General features: G+C 34.6%; 1 protein-coding gene across 1 annotated transcript in view; it reads right to left on the bottom strand.

Annotated features, from left to right (window-relative positions):
* Window positions 1-4,651: 4,651 nt before the first annotated feature.
* LOC149227362 (ALA-interacting subunit 3-like) overlaps window positions 4,652-19,912 on the bottom strand; it is a 15,593-nt gene continuing 332 nt past the window's right edge. The window contains exons 2-8 of the mRNA XM_089380473.1: window positions 18,482-18,540; window positions 18,176-18,250; window positions 17,921-18,046; window positions 17,655-17,725; window positions 5,932-6,232; window positions 5,267-5,556; window positions 4,652-4,715 (exon numbers count right to left, since the gene is read on the bottom strand). Coding sequence (XP_089236599.1) covers window positions 4,652-4,715; window positions 5,267-5,556; window positions 5,932-6,232; window positions 17,655-17,725; window positions 17,921-18,046; window positions 18,176-18,250; window positions 18,482-18,540 — 986 coding nt within the window. The remainder of the gene's footprint in view (window positions 4,716-5,266; window positions 5,557-5,931; window positions 6,233-17,654; window positions 17,726-17,920; window positions 18,047-18,175; window positions 18,251-18,481; window positions 18,541-19,912) is intronic.

Genomic DNA, 19,912 nt, shown 5'->3' on the forward strand with positions numbered 1-19,912 from the left:
TCTCTATCTAAGATGGTCTCCTCTGCGATACTTCGAAAGTGCTGAACCAACAGAGCTTCTATGTCTTTATGGGTATTGAGTAATTGACCTTCAGAGTCCTTGATCGTTGAGATCCTTTTATGCGACCTGTTCTCCATAGTGGATCTGTGGAAAAACCTTTTGTTTCTCTCCCATTCTTTTAGCCATTGAACCCTTGATTTTTGTCTCCAAAATATATTCTCTTGTTCACATAGATTCTCCCAGTCTTGATGAAGCTTGGTGGCTTGATCGTTCCTTGCCCTATCAAAGCCATCCGTGATAAGGGCTTGATTGAGTTCCTGCATTTTACCTTCGACAGCTTTTTTCACTTCAAAAATATTGCCAAACTCATTCTTGTTCCAATCTTTGAGTCTGAGCTTGATATGTTTCAGTCATTTGTGTAGTAGAAACATTCTTGTACCTTGAATCTACAGATCCTCTATCCACCATTTAGCAATGTTGCTGATAAAATCTGGGTGGGTGAGCCAGAGATTCTCAAATCTAAAAGTTCTGTTCTTGGGGGTGCCAATGCCCTGAACCTCAAGTTGGACAGGCCAATGGTCCGAGCCACCGAAGGGGAGAATTCTTACTGTCATATCCATGCCTATGAGCATGAGGTCCTCTGAGATAAGGAATCTGTCTAGCTTTGAGGCTACTTGAGACTCTCCTCCTCTCTTATTGTTCCATGTAAAGAGGCCATTACTCGTATCTGTGTCAACTAGCTTCATGTTGTCAAGAAAATTCTAAAATTCTATAGAGTCTTTGCTTAAAGTATTGGTCCCACCCTTTTTCTCCATAAGAGATTTGATCATGTTAAAGTCCCCTCCCATTATCCATGGTATTTCTGCGTGTCTATCTCTTAGTTCCCCAAGAGAATCTAAAAGCCTGAGTTTATCATCAACAGGCTGAATAACCACTGATAAATAATTCCTAAATGCCTCAGCATCTATTATGCCAATATTTTGGGGGTTCCAAAGAGTAAGGATACCTCCTGCTATTTTATCTGCTTTGACTTCTAGAAACTCATATTTATTAAGCCATCTGTTGTGCATCTGCTTTATTTTTTGAATGGAACATTTAGTTTCCTGGATAAAGATCATGTCCGAAGCTTCTTGTTTCATTCTATTGTTGAGTAACCTTTGTTTCCTTTTACTTCCTAGACCTCTGATATTCCAAGATGTTAGCTTCATTATGAAATATTTGTAAAGGAGTAGTTGGTTAGATATTTCATCATACCTGAATCTATCATTAGTTTTCCACATTCCATCAATAGCTCATTTAGTTTTTTCCTGACCCTTTTCCTTCTTGGATTCCTGGGAGCTAGTCCTGGTGTGGTTTTCATAATTTTCACCCCTTTGTTGCCCTGCATTTCTGTGTGTCTTTGTCCTTCCATCTCCTTAGTCTGGGTTCTCCATAGGAACAATTGCTGCACTTTGTTAAACTCTTTTTGAGGTAATGAGTCAACCCCTCCCATGGTCCCCTATTTCAAGCAGCCTTCCAGATCTAGGTGTTCTCTGTCAAGAATATCCTGCAGTTCATGATCCTCCATTTCTATCTCACTCGGGGTCATTTCTTGGTCCCTTTCTAGTTCCTCGTTGTTCAACATAGTCCCTATCTGTTTATTAGTATCCTGTGTTTTCACACCATTTTCCTCCTTATCTTTCTCTCCTTGGCTTTCCTCCATTTCCTGATCTACCTTTGTTGCCTCTTCCTCTTCTTCTAATACTTGGAACCTATTTAGGCTGGTTTGTTGCCCCTCTGTTTGATTTTTCTTGGGCCCCCTTTTACCCCCCTTTCCTCTATACCCTATTTTGTGAAATATTTCAGTATTTTTCACTGTGGTAGCTTTACTTTTGGTCTCTATTTTACGAAGAGGGAAATCTCTAAATAGGTGCCCATGTTCATGGCACCTTCGACATCTGAAAGGAATATGTTCATAATCCACGGTTTGCACCCATTCTTCATCAAAAACTTCCAGGATGACCTCATCTAGTAAAGCTCCAAAGAGATCCATCTCCACACATATTCAGGTGAAGGAAGTGTATTTTCCCCTTCTGGTAGCCTCAAAAGCTTTGACAAAATGCCCTAGTTTATTTCCTACTGCAGATAAAGATTCAGTTTTCCGGTAATCTAAAGGTAGGGAATAGAGTCTTACCCAGACCGAGACCGAAGTGAAAGTCTCGCGTTCTGGTATGAAATTCATCATCCAAGGCTGCATATAAAGCCCTGTAGCTGCATAGAAGTAGGGCCCTCCTTCAAACACCATGTCTTTGTCCTCTATATTTGTGAACACTACCGTGAAGAAACCTTTTGATCCAAGATGTAGGTCTATGCCTCCTTTAGGTTTCCAGTGGTATTTAATCCATACCTGCAGTGCCTTCTCAGTGGGCCATAATCCCATGAATTTACAAATAATAGCATAGGTCCACATGTGATCCCTGTGCGCCTGCAGTGTAGAATCATTTAAAAGTACTCTGGGTGTGACCTCAACCTTAGGCTTACATGGACCCTTTTTCGTTTTGATTTATGCTTCCTGGTTTTGTCCTCTTCCTCATTTCCTTTTAAACTGTTGTCCTCCCTTGAATTGATCAAGTCCTGCGCCTCGTCAATGTTCCTTTTCCGTTCTCCTGAAAGACTTCTAGCCGTCTCCAACGATTTCTTACCTCGACTGGCTACTGCTTGTCAGTAGGAGGGAGTGGAGCTCCCCACTTTGCGCCCCTCCATTGCGTTCAACTCCTGAATATTCTTGAAACCCTAGTTCTTACCAGTTCCGCTCCTTCGCTCCCAAAACACCTCTACGCTGCATGAACATCCCTCGTTACAAAGACAAAATTCATCCAATAATGTATAACTGAATTTAATTTAGTTTTAATTTGGTTTAAAATGATCAATCAAATTCAAAAGATTCAAGATTATATTGAAGCAACATCGGGATGAAAAGGATTTTATTTTTAAAATTTTGAAAGGGGATTCTCAAGTTGGCTAACTTGGGTTGTGTTAAGACCTTAACATATAGGGAAACAATTATTTTTCCATTTTATATATGGTTGGTATACTGGCCAACTATCATTCTTAAATAGTGAGCTATTTGATATGACTAGATAGTTGTCTCTTTTATTTCAATAAACATCTTATAATGCGAATTTTTCTCTTTTACGGAAGCTTTCTTTGGTTCTGTAGGGGTTTCTACTTATGGAATGTTCTTTTCTCATTATGAGAACAAAGCTTTGCAAAACCCTTCTCATTATGTGAGAGAGAATGTATAGATCTAATATATCTTACTAGCTCTTGTTAAGCACTTATCCATTCCAAATCTCAAATTTGCATGCTTTCTCTCTCATATTGAAACACACATGAACTTTCCATTATAGATCCCTAACATGGATTGAAATTGTTGAAATTTGGGTAGCTCGTAAGATATTTCTCAATGGGGAAACCCACAAAAAGGAGTTTGTTGGGAAAAATACCCAAGTGATTCCAACCTAATAAGAGTTGGTGGTTAAGTTTTCTTATGATTTCCTTAGCATGGATTTGGAAAGCTTGACATGTAATGACATTATGATAAAACTACCATATGTGCTCATACTCTCTTAAGGGTTATAGCAGTATAACATTTATACGATTTTTATTCTCCTAAATTGCTAAGAGAAGTGATTTATTTTTATTGTAGTATAATATTTTATATTAATTTGTAAGGTTGAAAGTATAGAAACAAAAAATGTGCATTAATTGTTTAATTTATAAATTTCTATAACATAAAAAAAAATATTGAAGTTTCATCCTTAATAATAATAATAGTAATAATAAGGTAGTGGCCAAACCGTACACCAAATTGATACATGATATCCTTTGGTTTTTGAAACAAAAAACAAGTAAATTGACTACTAAATTCTATAGATATATACAGCCTTTACCTTTTTATATTTAAACCTAATATCTCTTAAAAAACACACATTCATTTTACATTAACAATAAATAAAATAAATTTATATATAAAAATTAAAATATTTATATTTTAAAACTATATTTATATTAAAAATAAAAAATTCTCAACAAAGACATCCAACATGCATGGTTGGTTGAAATAAATCTACAAAGAAAAACTTCTAACTGCTTAGTCACTCAAGAATGATTAGTGGCCTTATTTTTCTAAACGCAAAGGCACGATGTTTTCTTCATTTTGATGACCATGATCATGAGTTAAAATGATCCTATAGGTGCTTTCTCCAATCACAAACTCCTGCATTGCATATAATTTTTCAAATAACATTGACAATATTTTTGCTTATCTGATTTGCTGTAACGAATCTTTTCAATATATATGAATTGAATACAAAATTTCAAATCCACAGTCTTCATATTTGAAACTTGAATGGCATGCACATATTCTTTGGGCATCTTTATGAACCTACGAGCAACAGATTTACCAAGCAATCAAGCAACAGATTTTGTTGTTTCTATATTCATAGAGGTACCCAAAGCATATATGGAGGCTATATATGTTCAAGGTTTGGTGAATCTGTTAGCTCAAATTTCATAGAGGTGCCCAAAACCTATATGCATGCCATCATGTATGTTTCAAATATGAAGGATACAGGTGAGAGAATCTGGTACTACAACTACAATGACTTCGTCAACTAGACTTTTCCTCTGGGCTGTTGCTGCTCCATGATAAATATGCAGTATCGCCCAAAGGCCTGCCAACAAAAATAATCAACATTAGCCTCCTTACCACGCCAAATGTTGTGAAACAGAGATTAAAAGAATCCCAGCATCTTCTCCAGCAAAATTTCACTTAAAATGGTAATCTGGATCTAAGTTATTAAAAGGTTATTTTTATTTAAATTAATAATTATTTTTTCTATTTTATTTAGATTAATAGCTATTCTTATTTCAATAGTTTGATTTGAAGAATATTCTAGAACAATTAGATCTAAATAATTGAAAAGTAATTCTTTGTTACAAAATATTTTAGAAATCTACCACCAAAATTAAATTCATCTAGCATCAATACTAACTAAATAAAATACATAAAATCCTATAGTAATTGAACTAATACCTATAAACAAAAACATGATAATTAAATTCATCAACCTCAATCCTACCTAAATAAAATCCTTTAGTAAGTGGAAATTGGACTAAAATTTATATCGAGAACATGTTCAATGCTACATCAAACCCATTTTGACCTACATGTACCAACATTAAGTGACTAGCATAAACTGTACCACACACTAAAATCACGTACCTTCCCTTCTTCATATGCATAAAGAAGAAGACCATCGCCAGAAAGATGCAGAGACCTCCAACAGTTAGGTAAGATATCCCGAGAAAGTTGTTCTTCCCTCCGAGGAAACTGGTGGTAGAAAGTACAACCTTCTTCGTGCCACCAAAAGTATAGGTATTATAATTATTAAACAAATTCACTGTAATGCTATCATTTTCTTTGAGGTCCTCCTCAATCCGTCCATACAGCTTCCTGAAGGTTGGAAGTGCTGCTGGTCGCATCCACACCATAAGATCCTCTTGCCCACTTAACTGCCATGCTCATCCAAACTAACCAGTAAACAACAGTAATCACTAACTATGTGTTTCTTTTATCATTAACAATAGCCAAAATTCAATGTTTTTAATAAACAGTTGGAAAATTTATGATAAGAAACTAGCTATGAAGACAAATTTTTATTTATATTAGTGTTACAAGTAATTTGATTATTATCTATTTTCGGTATAATTAATTCATAATTAACAATAATAAAATAGAAATGAAATCGTAATTAGGGTTTGGATGCTATTGTTTGCAATGCTATAAAGAATCAGACAAACATAGCCTCATATTTACAACCCCTTAAACGCAATCAGTCAACCAGCCAACCTACTTTTGTAAAAGACCTAAACAAGGATACTACTTACAGGGATAGATGAATTGAGAGTAGCACCCCCAATCAGAGTTCCATTCTGAAAATTCGTGGGAAAAACGTTCTTTCCATATTTATGTTCACGATCACTTTTCCACGAAATATATTTCCTGTTCACTGTCAATGATATGCCCCCTCTGGAGAAGTTGTAAGTATCATTGAACAAACTCCAAGCTATGAGGCCACATGGAATAATTGAGAGATTATTTCCAGTTGTTGCTTCAGGGTAACAACCTGATGTGGTATTCCGACTATCGGAATAAATTAGCTGATGGTTATTTATGCTGCTAACGTACCTGCAAATGTTTATAATACATCAGAAATGTCATAGTCAACAATCAGTACAGCCATATAAAATCACAAAAGGGTTATTTCATGGGGAAACTTTTAATCATGTATGGATATTCTGTTGAGGAGTTTTGGAACTCCGATTGTGTGGGATCACTTATTAGAATCTTCTATTATTATTCTTGCAAATCAGACTGTTCTAAATCTTATTAGAAGCTTCTATTATTATTCTTATAAATTAGATGGTTGTAAATCTTTTTAAATCAAGTGCTAAAGTTTATATACATTATTTGTATAAATTAGATTGTTATAAATCTTTTTTAATCAATTAATGAAATGAATTCTCTTAAAATCATATTCTGTATGACTACATTGAGTTTCTGCTAGCTTCTTTACCGCATAATATTTCACATCAGCAGATAAAATCCTGGATAAACAAGGTTGCCAGGTATGTTAATAGGTTGGGTGCATGTTTGACTTTGGTAGTTAGCTTACAATCAGGAAAAGGGAGAAATAAGAAAAATGATTTTGGACTTCAAATTGTATTAGAAATAAAGGCTATTTCTCTTGGACATATAGCCCCTCTCTTTTAAGAATTTTTTAGGTTTTGAGTGGTTTTCTGTTTTATCTTAGGATTATATATATATATATATATATTTATTTTTTCTTCAGGTTTTGATTTATTTATTTTGAGATATGTCGTTTTTTAGGATTATATATTTACGCCATAAGGAGTTTCCCTTTGAAATGAATTGCTCCAGACGCTGCCGTGTCCTATTGTTGACTGTGGATTTGTGGTGTTAGACCAATGAATGAAGTGTGATCGTTGATCCAACACTGATCCAAAACTGAACGGTTAATGAGGAAGCGGGACGGACGCACTGCCAGCAAGCCATTCGTTTCGCAGCTGACATGTGCTTGGCTCGCACTGCCAACAAGGGCTCTGCCTGGACTCGAGCTCTAAACCTCCGCCTCATGCGCAAAAAAAGGACCATCACGATGATGAAGCAGAAGAAATCCTCCCTCGTAACGCTGGCGAGAAAAATGAAATCGACATCTTTCCATCGAAAATGTTGTAATAATGTTGATGTTGAAACAGGTGGCCAGATCATGGCGCCATTGACAGAAGACTCCGGACTCTGCAGAAGATTGTTCCCGGCGGCAAGAAAATGGAAGTTCATACACTTTTTCAGGAGGCCGGCAACTATATTTTGAATCTTCAAATGCAAGTTCAAGGTTTGGAAGCTCTTGCAGATTTCTACACTGCGAATTCTACAAGTCGTGTGGTCGAGTCTGCCCCGCTACAGGACCGATCAGCATCCTGCGCTGCACAGGTTTGATATGGTATATACACGAGCTTGCTTGCTTGTCTGTATAATTTTAACTATGCAGTGTATATATGAAGGCAACGAGGATGTAGCTAGTTGTTACCTTGGAATGTTTCTCACTGTATGGTATGGTTGTATAAGGCCGATAAATTTACTCTCTGTAAAGGTACTGCTCTTATTTCTTAATATCTAAAAGGGGTGAGGATTAAATATGGAAAAATGGCTTGCTATTTTACTGAACACCACACAAAGAAGAGTATTGAAATATGGAAAGAAAGGGATCTGAGACGAGCAGAGAAAGAGGAGCGCAAAAGAGCTAGAGGCAGACTGAGAAGTCAATCAACATTGTTAGAGTGGCTCGTCGTTGCTGTTCCATGAATGACGCCGAAGAATAAAACTCGCTCCCACACAGAACACCAATTTTTTCAGTCCGCCTCTTGTCCTCCTCAGCCCTTATGACGGCACGTCAGCCCTTATATATAAAGGTGCGACGATGTTTACACTGCAAACTGCATATTGATTTTCACATTTGTGTGTTTTTGAAATTTGTACTTTGTGCTCGTAGAAGCGAGATATTCTATAAGATGTGTACTTCGTGCTCGTAGAAGTGAGGTATCTGCTTAACGCTGTTTGTTTTCCAAGTTTGTTTATCAGAATGTTTCAATAGATACATGTGAATCTAATTTGGTATCTATTTATCAATAGATACATGTGAATCTAATTTGGGATGTATTTATCAGGAGATCAAAAATAGGGTTTATAGATGTATTTTTTTTAAATTTTATTTATATTGGATTTTTTTTTGTAATGAGAATTTTTGTATTAAAAAAAAATTGCTACTGGACCGTGCTGCTAAAGCAGTATATAGGAATGAAGGTTACAATTTTTGTATTAAAAAAATTGTTATTAGAACATGTTAAAAATTCTTCAATAAATGTAAAAGGAAGAGGACAAAAAAACCATACTTTTCTTGACAAAAAGAGAGCAGGGGATTCAAGACTAGATCTACTGAAAATTAAATTATAATTGTTTTTTGAGTACATGAATAGATTCTTAAAAATTGCTTGCACAAGGTAATATAAAAATAAAACATCTCTAGAATTTAAGTGAAACCATCTTTTTACTAGATCTGTAGGAAGATCAAGACACCAGATTTTGGAGATTTCTTACTTTGATATTTTCTATATTTTATTAATGGTTAATAACATTGATTAATTTTTAGAACATTTGGAAAAAAAAGATTACATATTTTTCTTCTTTACTTCTTACTTCTTTTCTAAAAGACTGTTTTTGTCCTTTCCTTAGGTGAAACCTCTTCCTCAACAGGTGAATTGATGATCTCTGATTGCACTAGATCTGGAACTGCCTGATCAAAATGGGATATTGAATTAATCATTCAACCTTGACTTCTGCTTCTGTAGAGTGCAGAATTCCAAATCTATTTCTAGAGGGAGAATGGAACTGCGTGATCGAAATGGGGTATTGAATAAATCATTGAACCTTGACCTCTGCTTCTGTAGAGTGCAAAATTCCAAATTTATTACTGGAGGGAGAATGTTGGTGAGACTCAAATCTATTAGAATGAGGCCTTTTGTGTTTCCTTGGAATTTGTTTGAATGTTCATTGCTATTTATTAATTTGAGAAGATGACGATGAAATAGAAAGAAGTTGAGATATTATAGTATTTGGACAAATTTTTGTAAAACACATACTTATCACAAAAATTACATTTGAAAGGAACTTGCTCATAATCTAGAACCTGAAGATGACTTGGACCCTCCAAGTCAGCTAAATTACCTCTGGGAGTTTTGCAAAATACATTTCAACACAAATTTTGGCATGCTAGAAGTTGTATTCCTTGGACTGTAAACTAGTAATATAGAAGGTAAAATTACTTTTAGGAGTTTTGCAAAATACATTTCTAACACAAATTTTGGCACATGAGAAGTTGTATTCCTTAGAATTTAAACTAGTAATATAGCGGGCCAATTTGTCGATAGATTTAAAAATACCAAAAAAAAGGGGAAGATATGAAAGGGGGAAGATATGACAATTTGATCCCAGCAGGCGTAGAAAATTTCTATGTTAGGATTAAAATTCAAAGTCAAATAGATGAGAAACATTTTCCTGGAGTCTATGAAGTAAGGCTTAGATCTGAAGATCAGATCTTTGTCCTCACATTCAGCAATAAAAGCATGATATCTGTTTCCACAGTACATAGTACCAATGAGTTCATGATCTACCTAATTGTTAGAAATCCGTTCTAAAATAGAAGTATAATTAGGGCAAAGGCGGATAACCTTACCCATCAACCCTTTTTTCCTTGAGAATTTTAACATTCTCGTTGACCGCAGAAGAAAATTCCAAATTAAGAGAAGGAATTGTGCCGGCTCCTTTTACAAAGCTACTTAGGTGAATCACTGAACCGTGGGGCAGTCAAAGACCACCCGGCAAAGAACTCTTTAAATCGACAACTTTGATTTGCGGGCGAATTCTTAAAACTCAGCCATCAACCAGTAAGGACACAGTAGAAAACACAAATCAACAAAAACGAAACTCGCAAACATAATAAATCCTTAGTCATGGAAAAGGAGTCCTGGAATGAGCGGAAGGCGGCAGTTGAGCTAGCAAACGGAAATTGCAAATTCCTGCAGCAGCTGAGGATGACGACTAGGATTACCCTAGTCGCTTTGTCGGGCTCTTTTTTTAATTTTTTGGTATAGGTGCTTATCAGATCCTCCCGAGGTTAACATGGATGTATTCTAATGGATTTTAATGATGTAGTTGGAACTGTAATTAACTTTTTTCTGTGCAATAAGTAAAATGAGAAAAATAAGCATCTTCATATGGCCACTTTGTTGAAGCGAGCGCAAGTAGAACAATCCTTTAACGAGACTCGTTGATTAACCTACCGGGCTATTCATTTTTCCCCTTTAATCACATCAACAACCTTTCTCCATAAACTTGTCGACTTTAAGAGATTTCTGAGCAGAATTTCGCCCTTTTTTTTAATAATTTAAATTTAAAAGAATGAGAGTTATATATGAAAATGAAAACAATTGCAGCCTGTTGCTCATAGAATCTTTCTATTGAAAAATTGTTATGCCCAGCTTACTCATAGCTATTCATATAGACTTGGCGTGTATATTGCCTAAAATACTTGTTTAACCAAAAAGCTACCACAACATAACTAGCACAAAAGATTACAGAGAATTTGGCCCTCGAGGGGCTTCCTCATTCGTGCCAACGTAAGAATCTGCACCGCATGCTTGACTGAGCTCATATTCACATCGAACGAGTCCATTTATTGGCCTCGAACACGACAAGCTCTGCAGATGGCTTGTAGGGGTGCTGAATCTCTAAAGTCACTCCTTTGCACATGTTGGACCGAAATGAGAAGAGGTCTGAAGATTTTCCATAATTCGGTGACCAGAGTATACAAGAAACCCAATTTGTCTCCACCCGCTTATATTTCCTCTTGTGAGCATGCACACAAGCTCCAAAAACATGCTCCCATTCATTAGATGCCAACATTTGGATGGCAGATTCAATTGCACACTGATCCCTAACACAGCTTTCTGTCGTTGCTTTGTATTTCCAATCTCCTTGCCATCTGGTCCATTTGCAGGATGCATTTGCCAATTCGCATTGAGCCTTATAAACATCGCATTCACACAGGACACCACACCCTGCTAGACTGGAAATGAACCATGATGGCATCTATGTCACAGCAACACTGAGATAGTGCTTCTTCAACTTGTGACCCCTAGAGTGCAATCTGAAACTGATGCCCTTTGCTAGCTGAATCAATAATGTAATGACTAGTGAATTCACCAGACTTCTAGCTTGCTTGACAGAGATCATCAATGCAAAACCCCAAACTCCTAATATCAGAGGAATCTGACTTGAAGGGCTAACTAATACAATAAACCCAACACCCAAGAACTGGGCAATAAAACCACATGCAACAGTCTTCCTCATTATTATACAGTTAATAAATCCTATTGTTAGTGAGTATGAATGTTGAAGTAAAGGTCTCTGCAATGGCTTTAACTCCCATTTCTCACTTGCGTACTTGAACTAACAGTCTAACACTTGGGGCAACAAGACGTACTTGTGTATATAGTAAGGTTATATCATGGGACAGGAGAGAAGGCCGAGCAGCCCTCGCTGTCGTTTATATGAAATACTCTTCTTAAAATGACCGACGTACTTGTGTATATAGTAAGGTTATATCATGGGATGGGAGAGAAGGCCGAGCAGCCCTCGCTGCCGTTTATATGAAATACTCTTCTTAAAATGACCCCCAAATTAGTCCCCGACTCCGCCCTTGAATTGAGACCCCCATATTGGCCCCGAAACATTTATATCAATGTGGAAAAAGTCAAAGTCGGAATTACGGCAAGGGTCCAAAAGTTGAAAAATTCGTTAAAAAAGTCGGAAAAATTAAAAAAACACAAAAATACTCATTTATTTTTTTATTTTCTTTAACATCTAGAGTATTCACAACATCAAATAAATGCATTTCCACATAAACATGTAAAGAAAGCTAATATATAATATGTATATGAAGTCTAGTGCTACATCACATATCAAAATAGTGAATCAACTCCTGAATCTTGAGTTTTGTCCGAGTCTCAACTCTTAAGACAGCAAACTTTTTGGGTCAACTCCCGATAAAATCGGGCATATAATGAATAAATCATGATTTTTTTGTTTCTGAAAAAGTCTGCAAAAAATCAGAGGATTAAATAGTTTTGTTGAAAAAATCGCAATTTTAGAATTTAATCCTGATTTTTTGCAGACTTTTTCCACATTAATTACTTTATATGAAATCTGCGATTGAATTGAGGGTTTGGCCCTTGAATCTATGATTGAATGGAGAGTTCTTAGGGCCTGAAAAACTTCAATTTTGATAATATTTTTCTTTCTCGGATGAGAACTGTGTATAGGAATTTTCAAAATCTCCTATCATTGCTTGAACTCTATGAATGAGTCGATCAAGACATTTTCTTGTGGAGACATTTGACAATGCAAATTTCAAATTACAATGGTGGAATCCCCACCACTGTTACACATGTTATTTCCCCAAAAATCTCCTATCATTGCTTGAACTCTATGAATGAGTGTAGCAAGACTTGCTTGAACTCTACAAGAATAATTTCTTGTGGAGACATTCGACAATTCAAATTTCAAAATACTATGGTGGAACCACTGTAACACATTTTATTCCCGCTGCCCTAAGCAGTTCAAGGCCTTGATAAACTGCCAGTTCCTCTTTCTCACCATTTGTGGCATGACCAAGCCTCTAGGCATAATCAAGTCCCTAATTTTCATTGATCCAATGTGATCACTGCCACCCCTGCTTCCTCTGTACAAACTTTTAGTCTTTCCAAATGGTTAGTAGTTCACTTCGACTCCTTATAACTCAGTTTTAGTCAACTAACCAGAAACAGTTTACTCTCTTACTCCAAAATTTAATTAATTTTATTAATTATATGCAGAAGTAACAAATTTGTATATTTTGATGTTTTGTATTCTTTTCCTAATTTTTAGGTCACCTTAGTACAGATTTGAAATATTGACCATAGAGTAAACACGAATAGCTCTGTCATATATGTGTAGGTTTCACGTTTTATGAGAGTGACCAATCTACTGTTGCTTTTTATTTGGGATTGAATGCAAAACTATAATTTGAAATATTTGTCACAGTTAATACTATAATCCTTTTGTATCATGGTTAAGAATCTTAATATAAGGTGTTGCATAGTTAAGAAAATTAACAAAAGATTTTGAGGACTGATCTGCAATTGGAGAATGGGGGCATCCAATTGGCTAAGGGAAAAAGTATTAATCTATCTGCTACTAGTCGTAGGATAGCTAGTTATATGCGAACAATGAAATTTTAAGTTAATCCTACATTTTAGAGCAAAGTTTTCAAATGGAAGTTTGCGGGGTCTGTTAAAGTCGAGTGTTGTTCTTGCCCCACCATTGTTTGATTCTGCCAAGTGACATGTTTGTTGATTCCTTAAGTAATTGCAACTTCTCTTATTTTTACTGTGTTGTGTTGTCTTAAATGTGTACCATTTAGTATGGTTCCATATGTCACAAAAATGTGTATTTTTACTGTGTTCTCTTATTTTAAATGTGTACTATTCGGTACGTTTCCATATATTGCAAACACAGCTGATAGAAAAAAGGTCTAGATTTGTATAAATATTCTAATTTCAGACTAATTTATGAACTTTAATTAGGAATTTGCAACGATGTTTATATTATCATGCACCTCCTACACATCAAATCTAAGGTCAGTATTTATATTATCAAGCACCAAGAATGGTGAAGATTACGACAGTCTATTTTGAGGTTTCCGATACAGTCCAATTTACCCATTGTAATCTCATTATGATAACAATTAGCCAGAAGTTTAGTCCTGAAACCCAATACGACAAAGCTTAAGTTTGTCCAATAATGATTGTACATACTGGGAAAAGAACACTACTGCCTACCAGCCTTGTTGGTTTCTTAAAACTGAATAAATACCCAAATACCGTTGAATCTTATTTGGAAACTGATTGATGCTTTGGTAGGAATTTGGAAGTCTGTCTTTACACTGGTGACGCACCAGGGATGAGCTGGTTGGAAATCTGAATATGTTTGCTTGCTGGCACCTGAAGGCAAGGTCTGGAGTTCTTTTCCCTTTGGTGATAGTAGTTAATATTGTTTGCACATATTCCCCTCAGTGATATCAGAATTACTACTGTTTACATCTTTTTTGATTGCTATCACCTAAAGGCAAGGTTGGAGTTCTTTTCCCCTCAGTGATGGCAGTTTTAATATTGTTTTACATGCCTTCCCTGTCAGTGATGGTAGATTTATTCATCCTTCGGCTAGGGATTGAAGATCTATCCTGCTCCATAGTACTCACTTTGAATGGGGAGATACATGAACCTTGTACCTCATAAACTTGACCAATTAATGACTCTGTGGTGATCAAATTCTGGTAAGCCTCTAACATAGGGTGGATTCTGGACTCTGGAAAACATATGTATGCGTGCTTTATACATTTACCATTACTTCCAGTGCTCCTATGGTTTCTTTGCTTAATAAATGTCATTTTGACCATCCTTAGGGAGAACTTAGCACTTAATTTTAATAAAAAGTGTAATTTATAATTTGGACTTTTGGGTTTATATGGAGGATATATCCTAAAAATACTAAAATGGTAACACTTTCTAAACTCTTCAACACTTTCCAAACACTTCAACTTTTGGCTCTCATGGACTTGAGTATACAATTCGCACAATGTTGCATGTTGTCAGCCAAGTTTGCAGGTTGATACATGTTTGGTGATCTAGTTGCAGGTTTTTTTGAAGTTTTACATCTTTTTATCCTTTTTTCTCAAAAGAAAATACTTCGCAGAAAACCTTCTAAGTTCTAAGTACTTTCCTATGATCTGTGAATGGTAAATGAGGTAAACGTTGATCTTGATTCTAGAGTGATTCCGGAGCATAATATAAAGAGGATCAAGAAAGTCGAACTTGTAACCTCTCAAATTTGGGAAAAGATCTCATGTCTAGTTCATCTTGAACTAACCCCTGAGGCTCTACATTCTTCTACTCGTAAAGCAAGCATTCACAAATTTAGCTTTTCAGGTTTTTCAATTTTCATATCTTCATTTTTTGGTTTATCAATTTATGTTAAACTGCTCTCATTGTGTTTCATCATTTTTTTTTCTATTTGTTAGTGTGGCATGAATCTGGTAAACCTTTCCACTTGACTAAATAGAGTTTATAAATTGATGGACATGTAATTGGTCATTCAACGTTGCCTTGGTTCATCATTTGACCTTGTGTTAGATATATAAATGTTTGAAACATTGAAATTTTAAGTGATGTATATCGATGATTGCCTTGTCATTAGAATTTTACATGGTTCAATTTTCTTTTTCTTTTAAGTTTTAACTTATCTCTTTTGTTTTTGACTTTACTTTGTTGCAGAAACCTTTAGGAAATCACTCCTCTTAGATGTACCATCACTTACTTTAATGGGAATACCTTTTTATTTTTATGAAAGGCTACCTATTTATTGTGCTTGAACTATTTGACACCTTTGCTGACCTATTCATATTGGTAATTCCACTAAGTTCACAACTCTGGACGATAAGGAGGGGTGGTTTTCTTGTACTTTGTTGACACCAGTTAAATTTCATTTTGTCTATATGCTCTCCAGAATTTATCTGCAACATGTTTTCAGAACTTTATTTACCATGTTTGTTGTACCATCGATTTGCAAATGGGAAAAAATGTACCAATCACTTTGAAAATAAATATACTTATCACTTGTAATTGTTTTGTGCACTCCATGCAAATGCACACTATCCTTGACCGAAGAAAATGAGTCATTACCTGTATGTTTTGAGATTGTTCCAATATAAAATTTTCGAAGATTTCCAACAAACATTGTCTCCTATTTAAATGGGTGGTTGAAATTATTTTATGCAACACTCCCCTTTAATTACAAAAAACAAAAATTTAAACTAAGATATTTTCTGGTCCAAGTCTAAGCTATGCTTACAATTTAATTTTTTTTTACATCAGTTGGATTTCCTTTTCTTTTCTTCATTGCTTTAGCTTTGTCTTTTTGTTGTAAGCTTCAGATTTCAGTGTCTTTATTGGCTGGTGCAATTGTTCGATTGTTCCAAGTTGTCCATGCATGTCCTCTATTTCTTCAAAAATTGGCTTGTATGTAAATGACTACCACATGTCACCTTCCATAGCTTGCTCTTCATCAATTTGTTCCAAAATAAATCATAAAAATATTTTATCTCTCAAGGACACTATTGCATGGAAATTTCATTAACATTTTTATTTTCTACAACATCCATGTTGCCTTCAACATTCATTGTTGCAACTTCTATGAAAACATCAATAACACATGGTGTCTCAAGCCATGTTTCAAGAAGTTTTAGTGTGAGATTCTCAATGAATACATCAACCTCTTTTTCAATGAAGATAAGTTATTGTAGCATATGCCGCTAATCAATGCCAACGACATGTCCGTGTTTATTTCAAAATGATTTAATGTATCTAACATCATCTACAATATAATCTGAAAGATAACCCATCGATCATAACAAACCATAGCAGCTAGATTCTTTTAATGTCTTAAAAAAAACCAATGGATGCAACTTTGCGAGAGAAAAATGGCATTGCCACAGTAATATAAATCATAGCAGAGATCTTCATTCATATATATATATATATATATATATATATATATATATAGATAATGAGTATGTACTATAGAGATTTATTTATCTCAATGATAACTTGAGATTCTTCCAATTATGACAAAAGAGTAAAATATTTAAAATAGAGCATGGACTATAGAAAGTAATATAAATCATAGCAGAGATCTTCATTCATATATATATATATATATATATATATATAACGAGTATGTACTATAGAGATTTATTTATCTCAATGATAACTTGAGATTCTTATCCCACGCTGCATTCAGTGTATGTAAATGAAAAATTAATAGATCAATTTAATTTTAATTTTGACCGATTTGATTACCTATTCTTCCCTACTCTATGCCTTATGGCGTTTCCTTTGCAACATAAGGTACAAATACTAGTTTAATTATAATGTCATTTTGTTATTAGACAAAATTAAGTTATATCGTAATTAAAAAACTGTTCTTTTCAGTTTGCTTGAGAGTGTATAATCATTTCAGTTTGTTTATGAGAGTAAGGCTCACTCATTTAATATATCACATTTGATTTCTTATCGAAATTAAGCCTATTATTATCAGTTCTCTTGAGAGTGTAATGCTCATTCAATTAATCATTTTACTTTGTTTGACTGTGTAGGACTCATTCATTAATCTGTCACCATTTATTTATTATCATTTGTTCTCTTCCTGGAAAAGGCAGTTTGCACTTTATGTTCATGTCACTTTTAAGATTTATTACAATTTATACTCCAGGTTCAACGATATTGGATGTGCCAAAGGAATCCCTACCTTATACAAAAACACACATGAGAAGAAGTATATACAACAAATGCATATTATTTCATGTATGCCAACTCACCGAAGATGGTTCTGATAGAAGTTATCAAGCTGGTAATATATATAAATTGGATGTGTCATATTCTTTTGCACCTGTAGAGTGACAGAAATATTCTGTTACATTTTCTGTAAATATTTGTAGTTATGATAATACCTTCACGTTCAGTAAGTATTTGGCACAGAGCAAAATTCATCGAGTGCTATCTATTATTCATAATTTTGAGATGAGAAAATTATGAATCTATAGAATTGAATACTAGCAATCAGGAACCAGGATGAACCCCTCACTTTTATTATTTGACTGCAGTTTTTGGGAATCGTACTATCTTGTATATAGGTCAGTTTGGCATCCTTATTAACTCTATACTGCAGAGGTAGGCAGTCTGTTTCATATTGGTACACAATTTCCACAACCTGAAAATGAAAAGAAATCACTGTTACTTTAAACATTAAATATGAAAGTGAAAAATGTTCTTTATGGGTCTTGTAGCAATTACAATAAAACTTTAAATAGACGTTAATGCTAAGATAAAAAGTGCATACACTGTTCGATGCAATTAGAGAAACAACTCCAAGGGGGATGAAGATAGCTGCCACTAATATGAAGATTGCCACGACCTAAAATCAGATAATCACTTCAGGATGGCTATGCTGTAATGTATTCTTAAAAAAACCTTAATATCTTGAGAAGGCAATAAATAATATAAGTGAACTTGAAACATTTCCTGTATCGCGAGGATATAGATTAAGCAAAGTTGACCTAAAATAATCTCCGGCATTAATTGCATCACTGTATGCTTTTATGGTTAACAGCTAAGGAATATGATACTGTCACAGATGCGAACTTACCCATCCTAGTGTCAAAACTGGCTTACATCCAGGGAGCTCCTGTTGAGTGAATTTGTAAACTGGCAACACAAGAAATAGTAGGCCTCTTCAATAAAAGGTTGCCAAACTAAAGAAACTATATGGTTATAAAAGGCACTGTTCTATCATCCCTAGAAAAACCATGTATCACAAATTACACAATACCATAGGTTGGTTCTAAACTAAGAGAATATTTGGCATGCATGATTAGAAGAGAATATGTTGCATGATTTGAAACGAAGTAGATTTGAGATGCAGGGAACTTCACATTAATAGACTTTATAGTGAAGTGTCCCCTTCACAACATAAAAGGGGAAAGATCCTCGTATTAACTTTGAACTCATCTACATCTAGCTACACTGGAACACTCCAGATCGGTTTATCAATTTTAAAAAGCTATGCCATATATGCATCTACCCATTAACATCAACATCCAACCAGAACACACATCTAGCTATTAACATCAACATCCGACGGAAGCCAATTTTGTATAAACCAAACTTTCATGAATACTTCAGTGCTGTCAACTTCCTTATTGTTTCGACTGAATATTCAGAAGACATGTATTAATCATAATACATTCTTTGTGTAAGAGTCCAAAATCATATACAATCCACATTGAAATAAAAATAATGATAAACCGTTCAAATTAGAAATAAATATTTGATCTTGGTGTATGAAGCGATAGCTTGCCAAATTTCACAAATTGATACCAATTTTGGAAAAGTAAATATGGAAAATAACCACATGACCAGTAATCGTTTAAAATTGATTTTGAAAAAAAAAAAAAAAAGCATAAAATTGGAAAAAACAACATGAATTGGAATTTGGAATTTATTTATTAAAAATAAAAATATTAAATAAAAAGTTTTATAAACAAAAACAAAAAGTTTTATTATACGGTTAGAAAAAAGATTGGTATTATTATAGATGATCTAATTTAGACTTCTGTGATCTATATTTAGTTTTGAAAAAAATATTTAGGTGATAATCACATTAAGAGTCATTTGTGATTTATTGTCAAAACAAAATGAACCATGAATCACACTACAACAATGGAATCAAGATTTTTAGGTGATAATCACATTAAGAGTCATTTGTGATTTATCGTCAAAACAAAATGAACCATGAATCACACTACAACAATGCAACAATGGAATCTAAATAAATCTTGATATGATTATCATCGAAAAAAAAATTCATGCATATCTTCTTCCTGCATGAATATGGGCAGAAGTAGAGCAAAATTAAGTTTCATGCATATCTTCTTCTAATCAGTTAAGCAATGTAAAACTAGGTGGACTTTGATTGACAGAGATATACAGATTTCCCAGATTGAAATCTTGATATCTATTTTTATTCACAAAACAGTTTACAGAGGCGGGAAGAAATTATACAGATGATTCCAGATTG

Source organism: Pinus tabuliformis, chromosome J (genome assembly GCF_031772625.1).
Source record: "Pinus tabuliformis cultivar Carrire ecotype Pingquan chromosome J, CPIR1, whole genome shotgun sequence".
In the NCBI taxonomy this organism is placed as follows: domain Eukaryota; kingdom Viridiplantae; phylum Streptophyta; class Pinopsida; order Pinales; family Pinaceae; genus Pinus; species Pinus tabuliformis.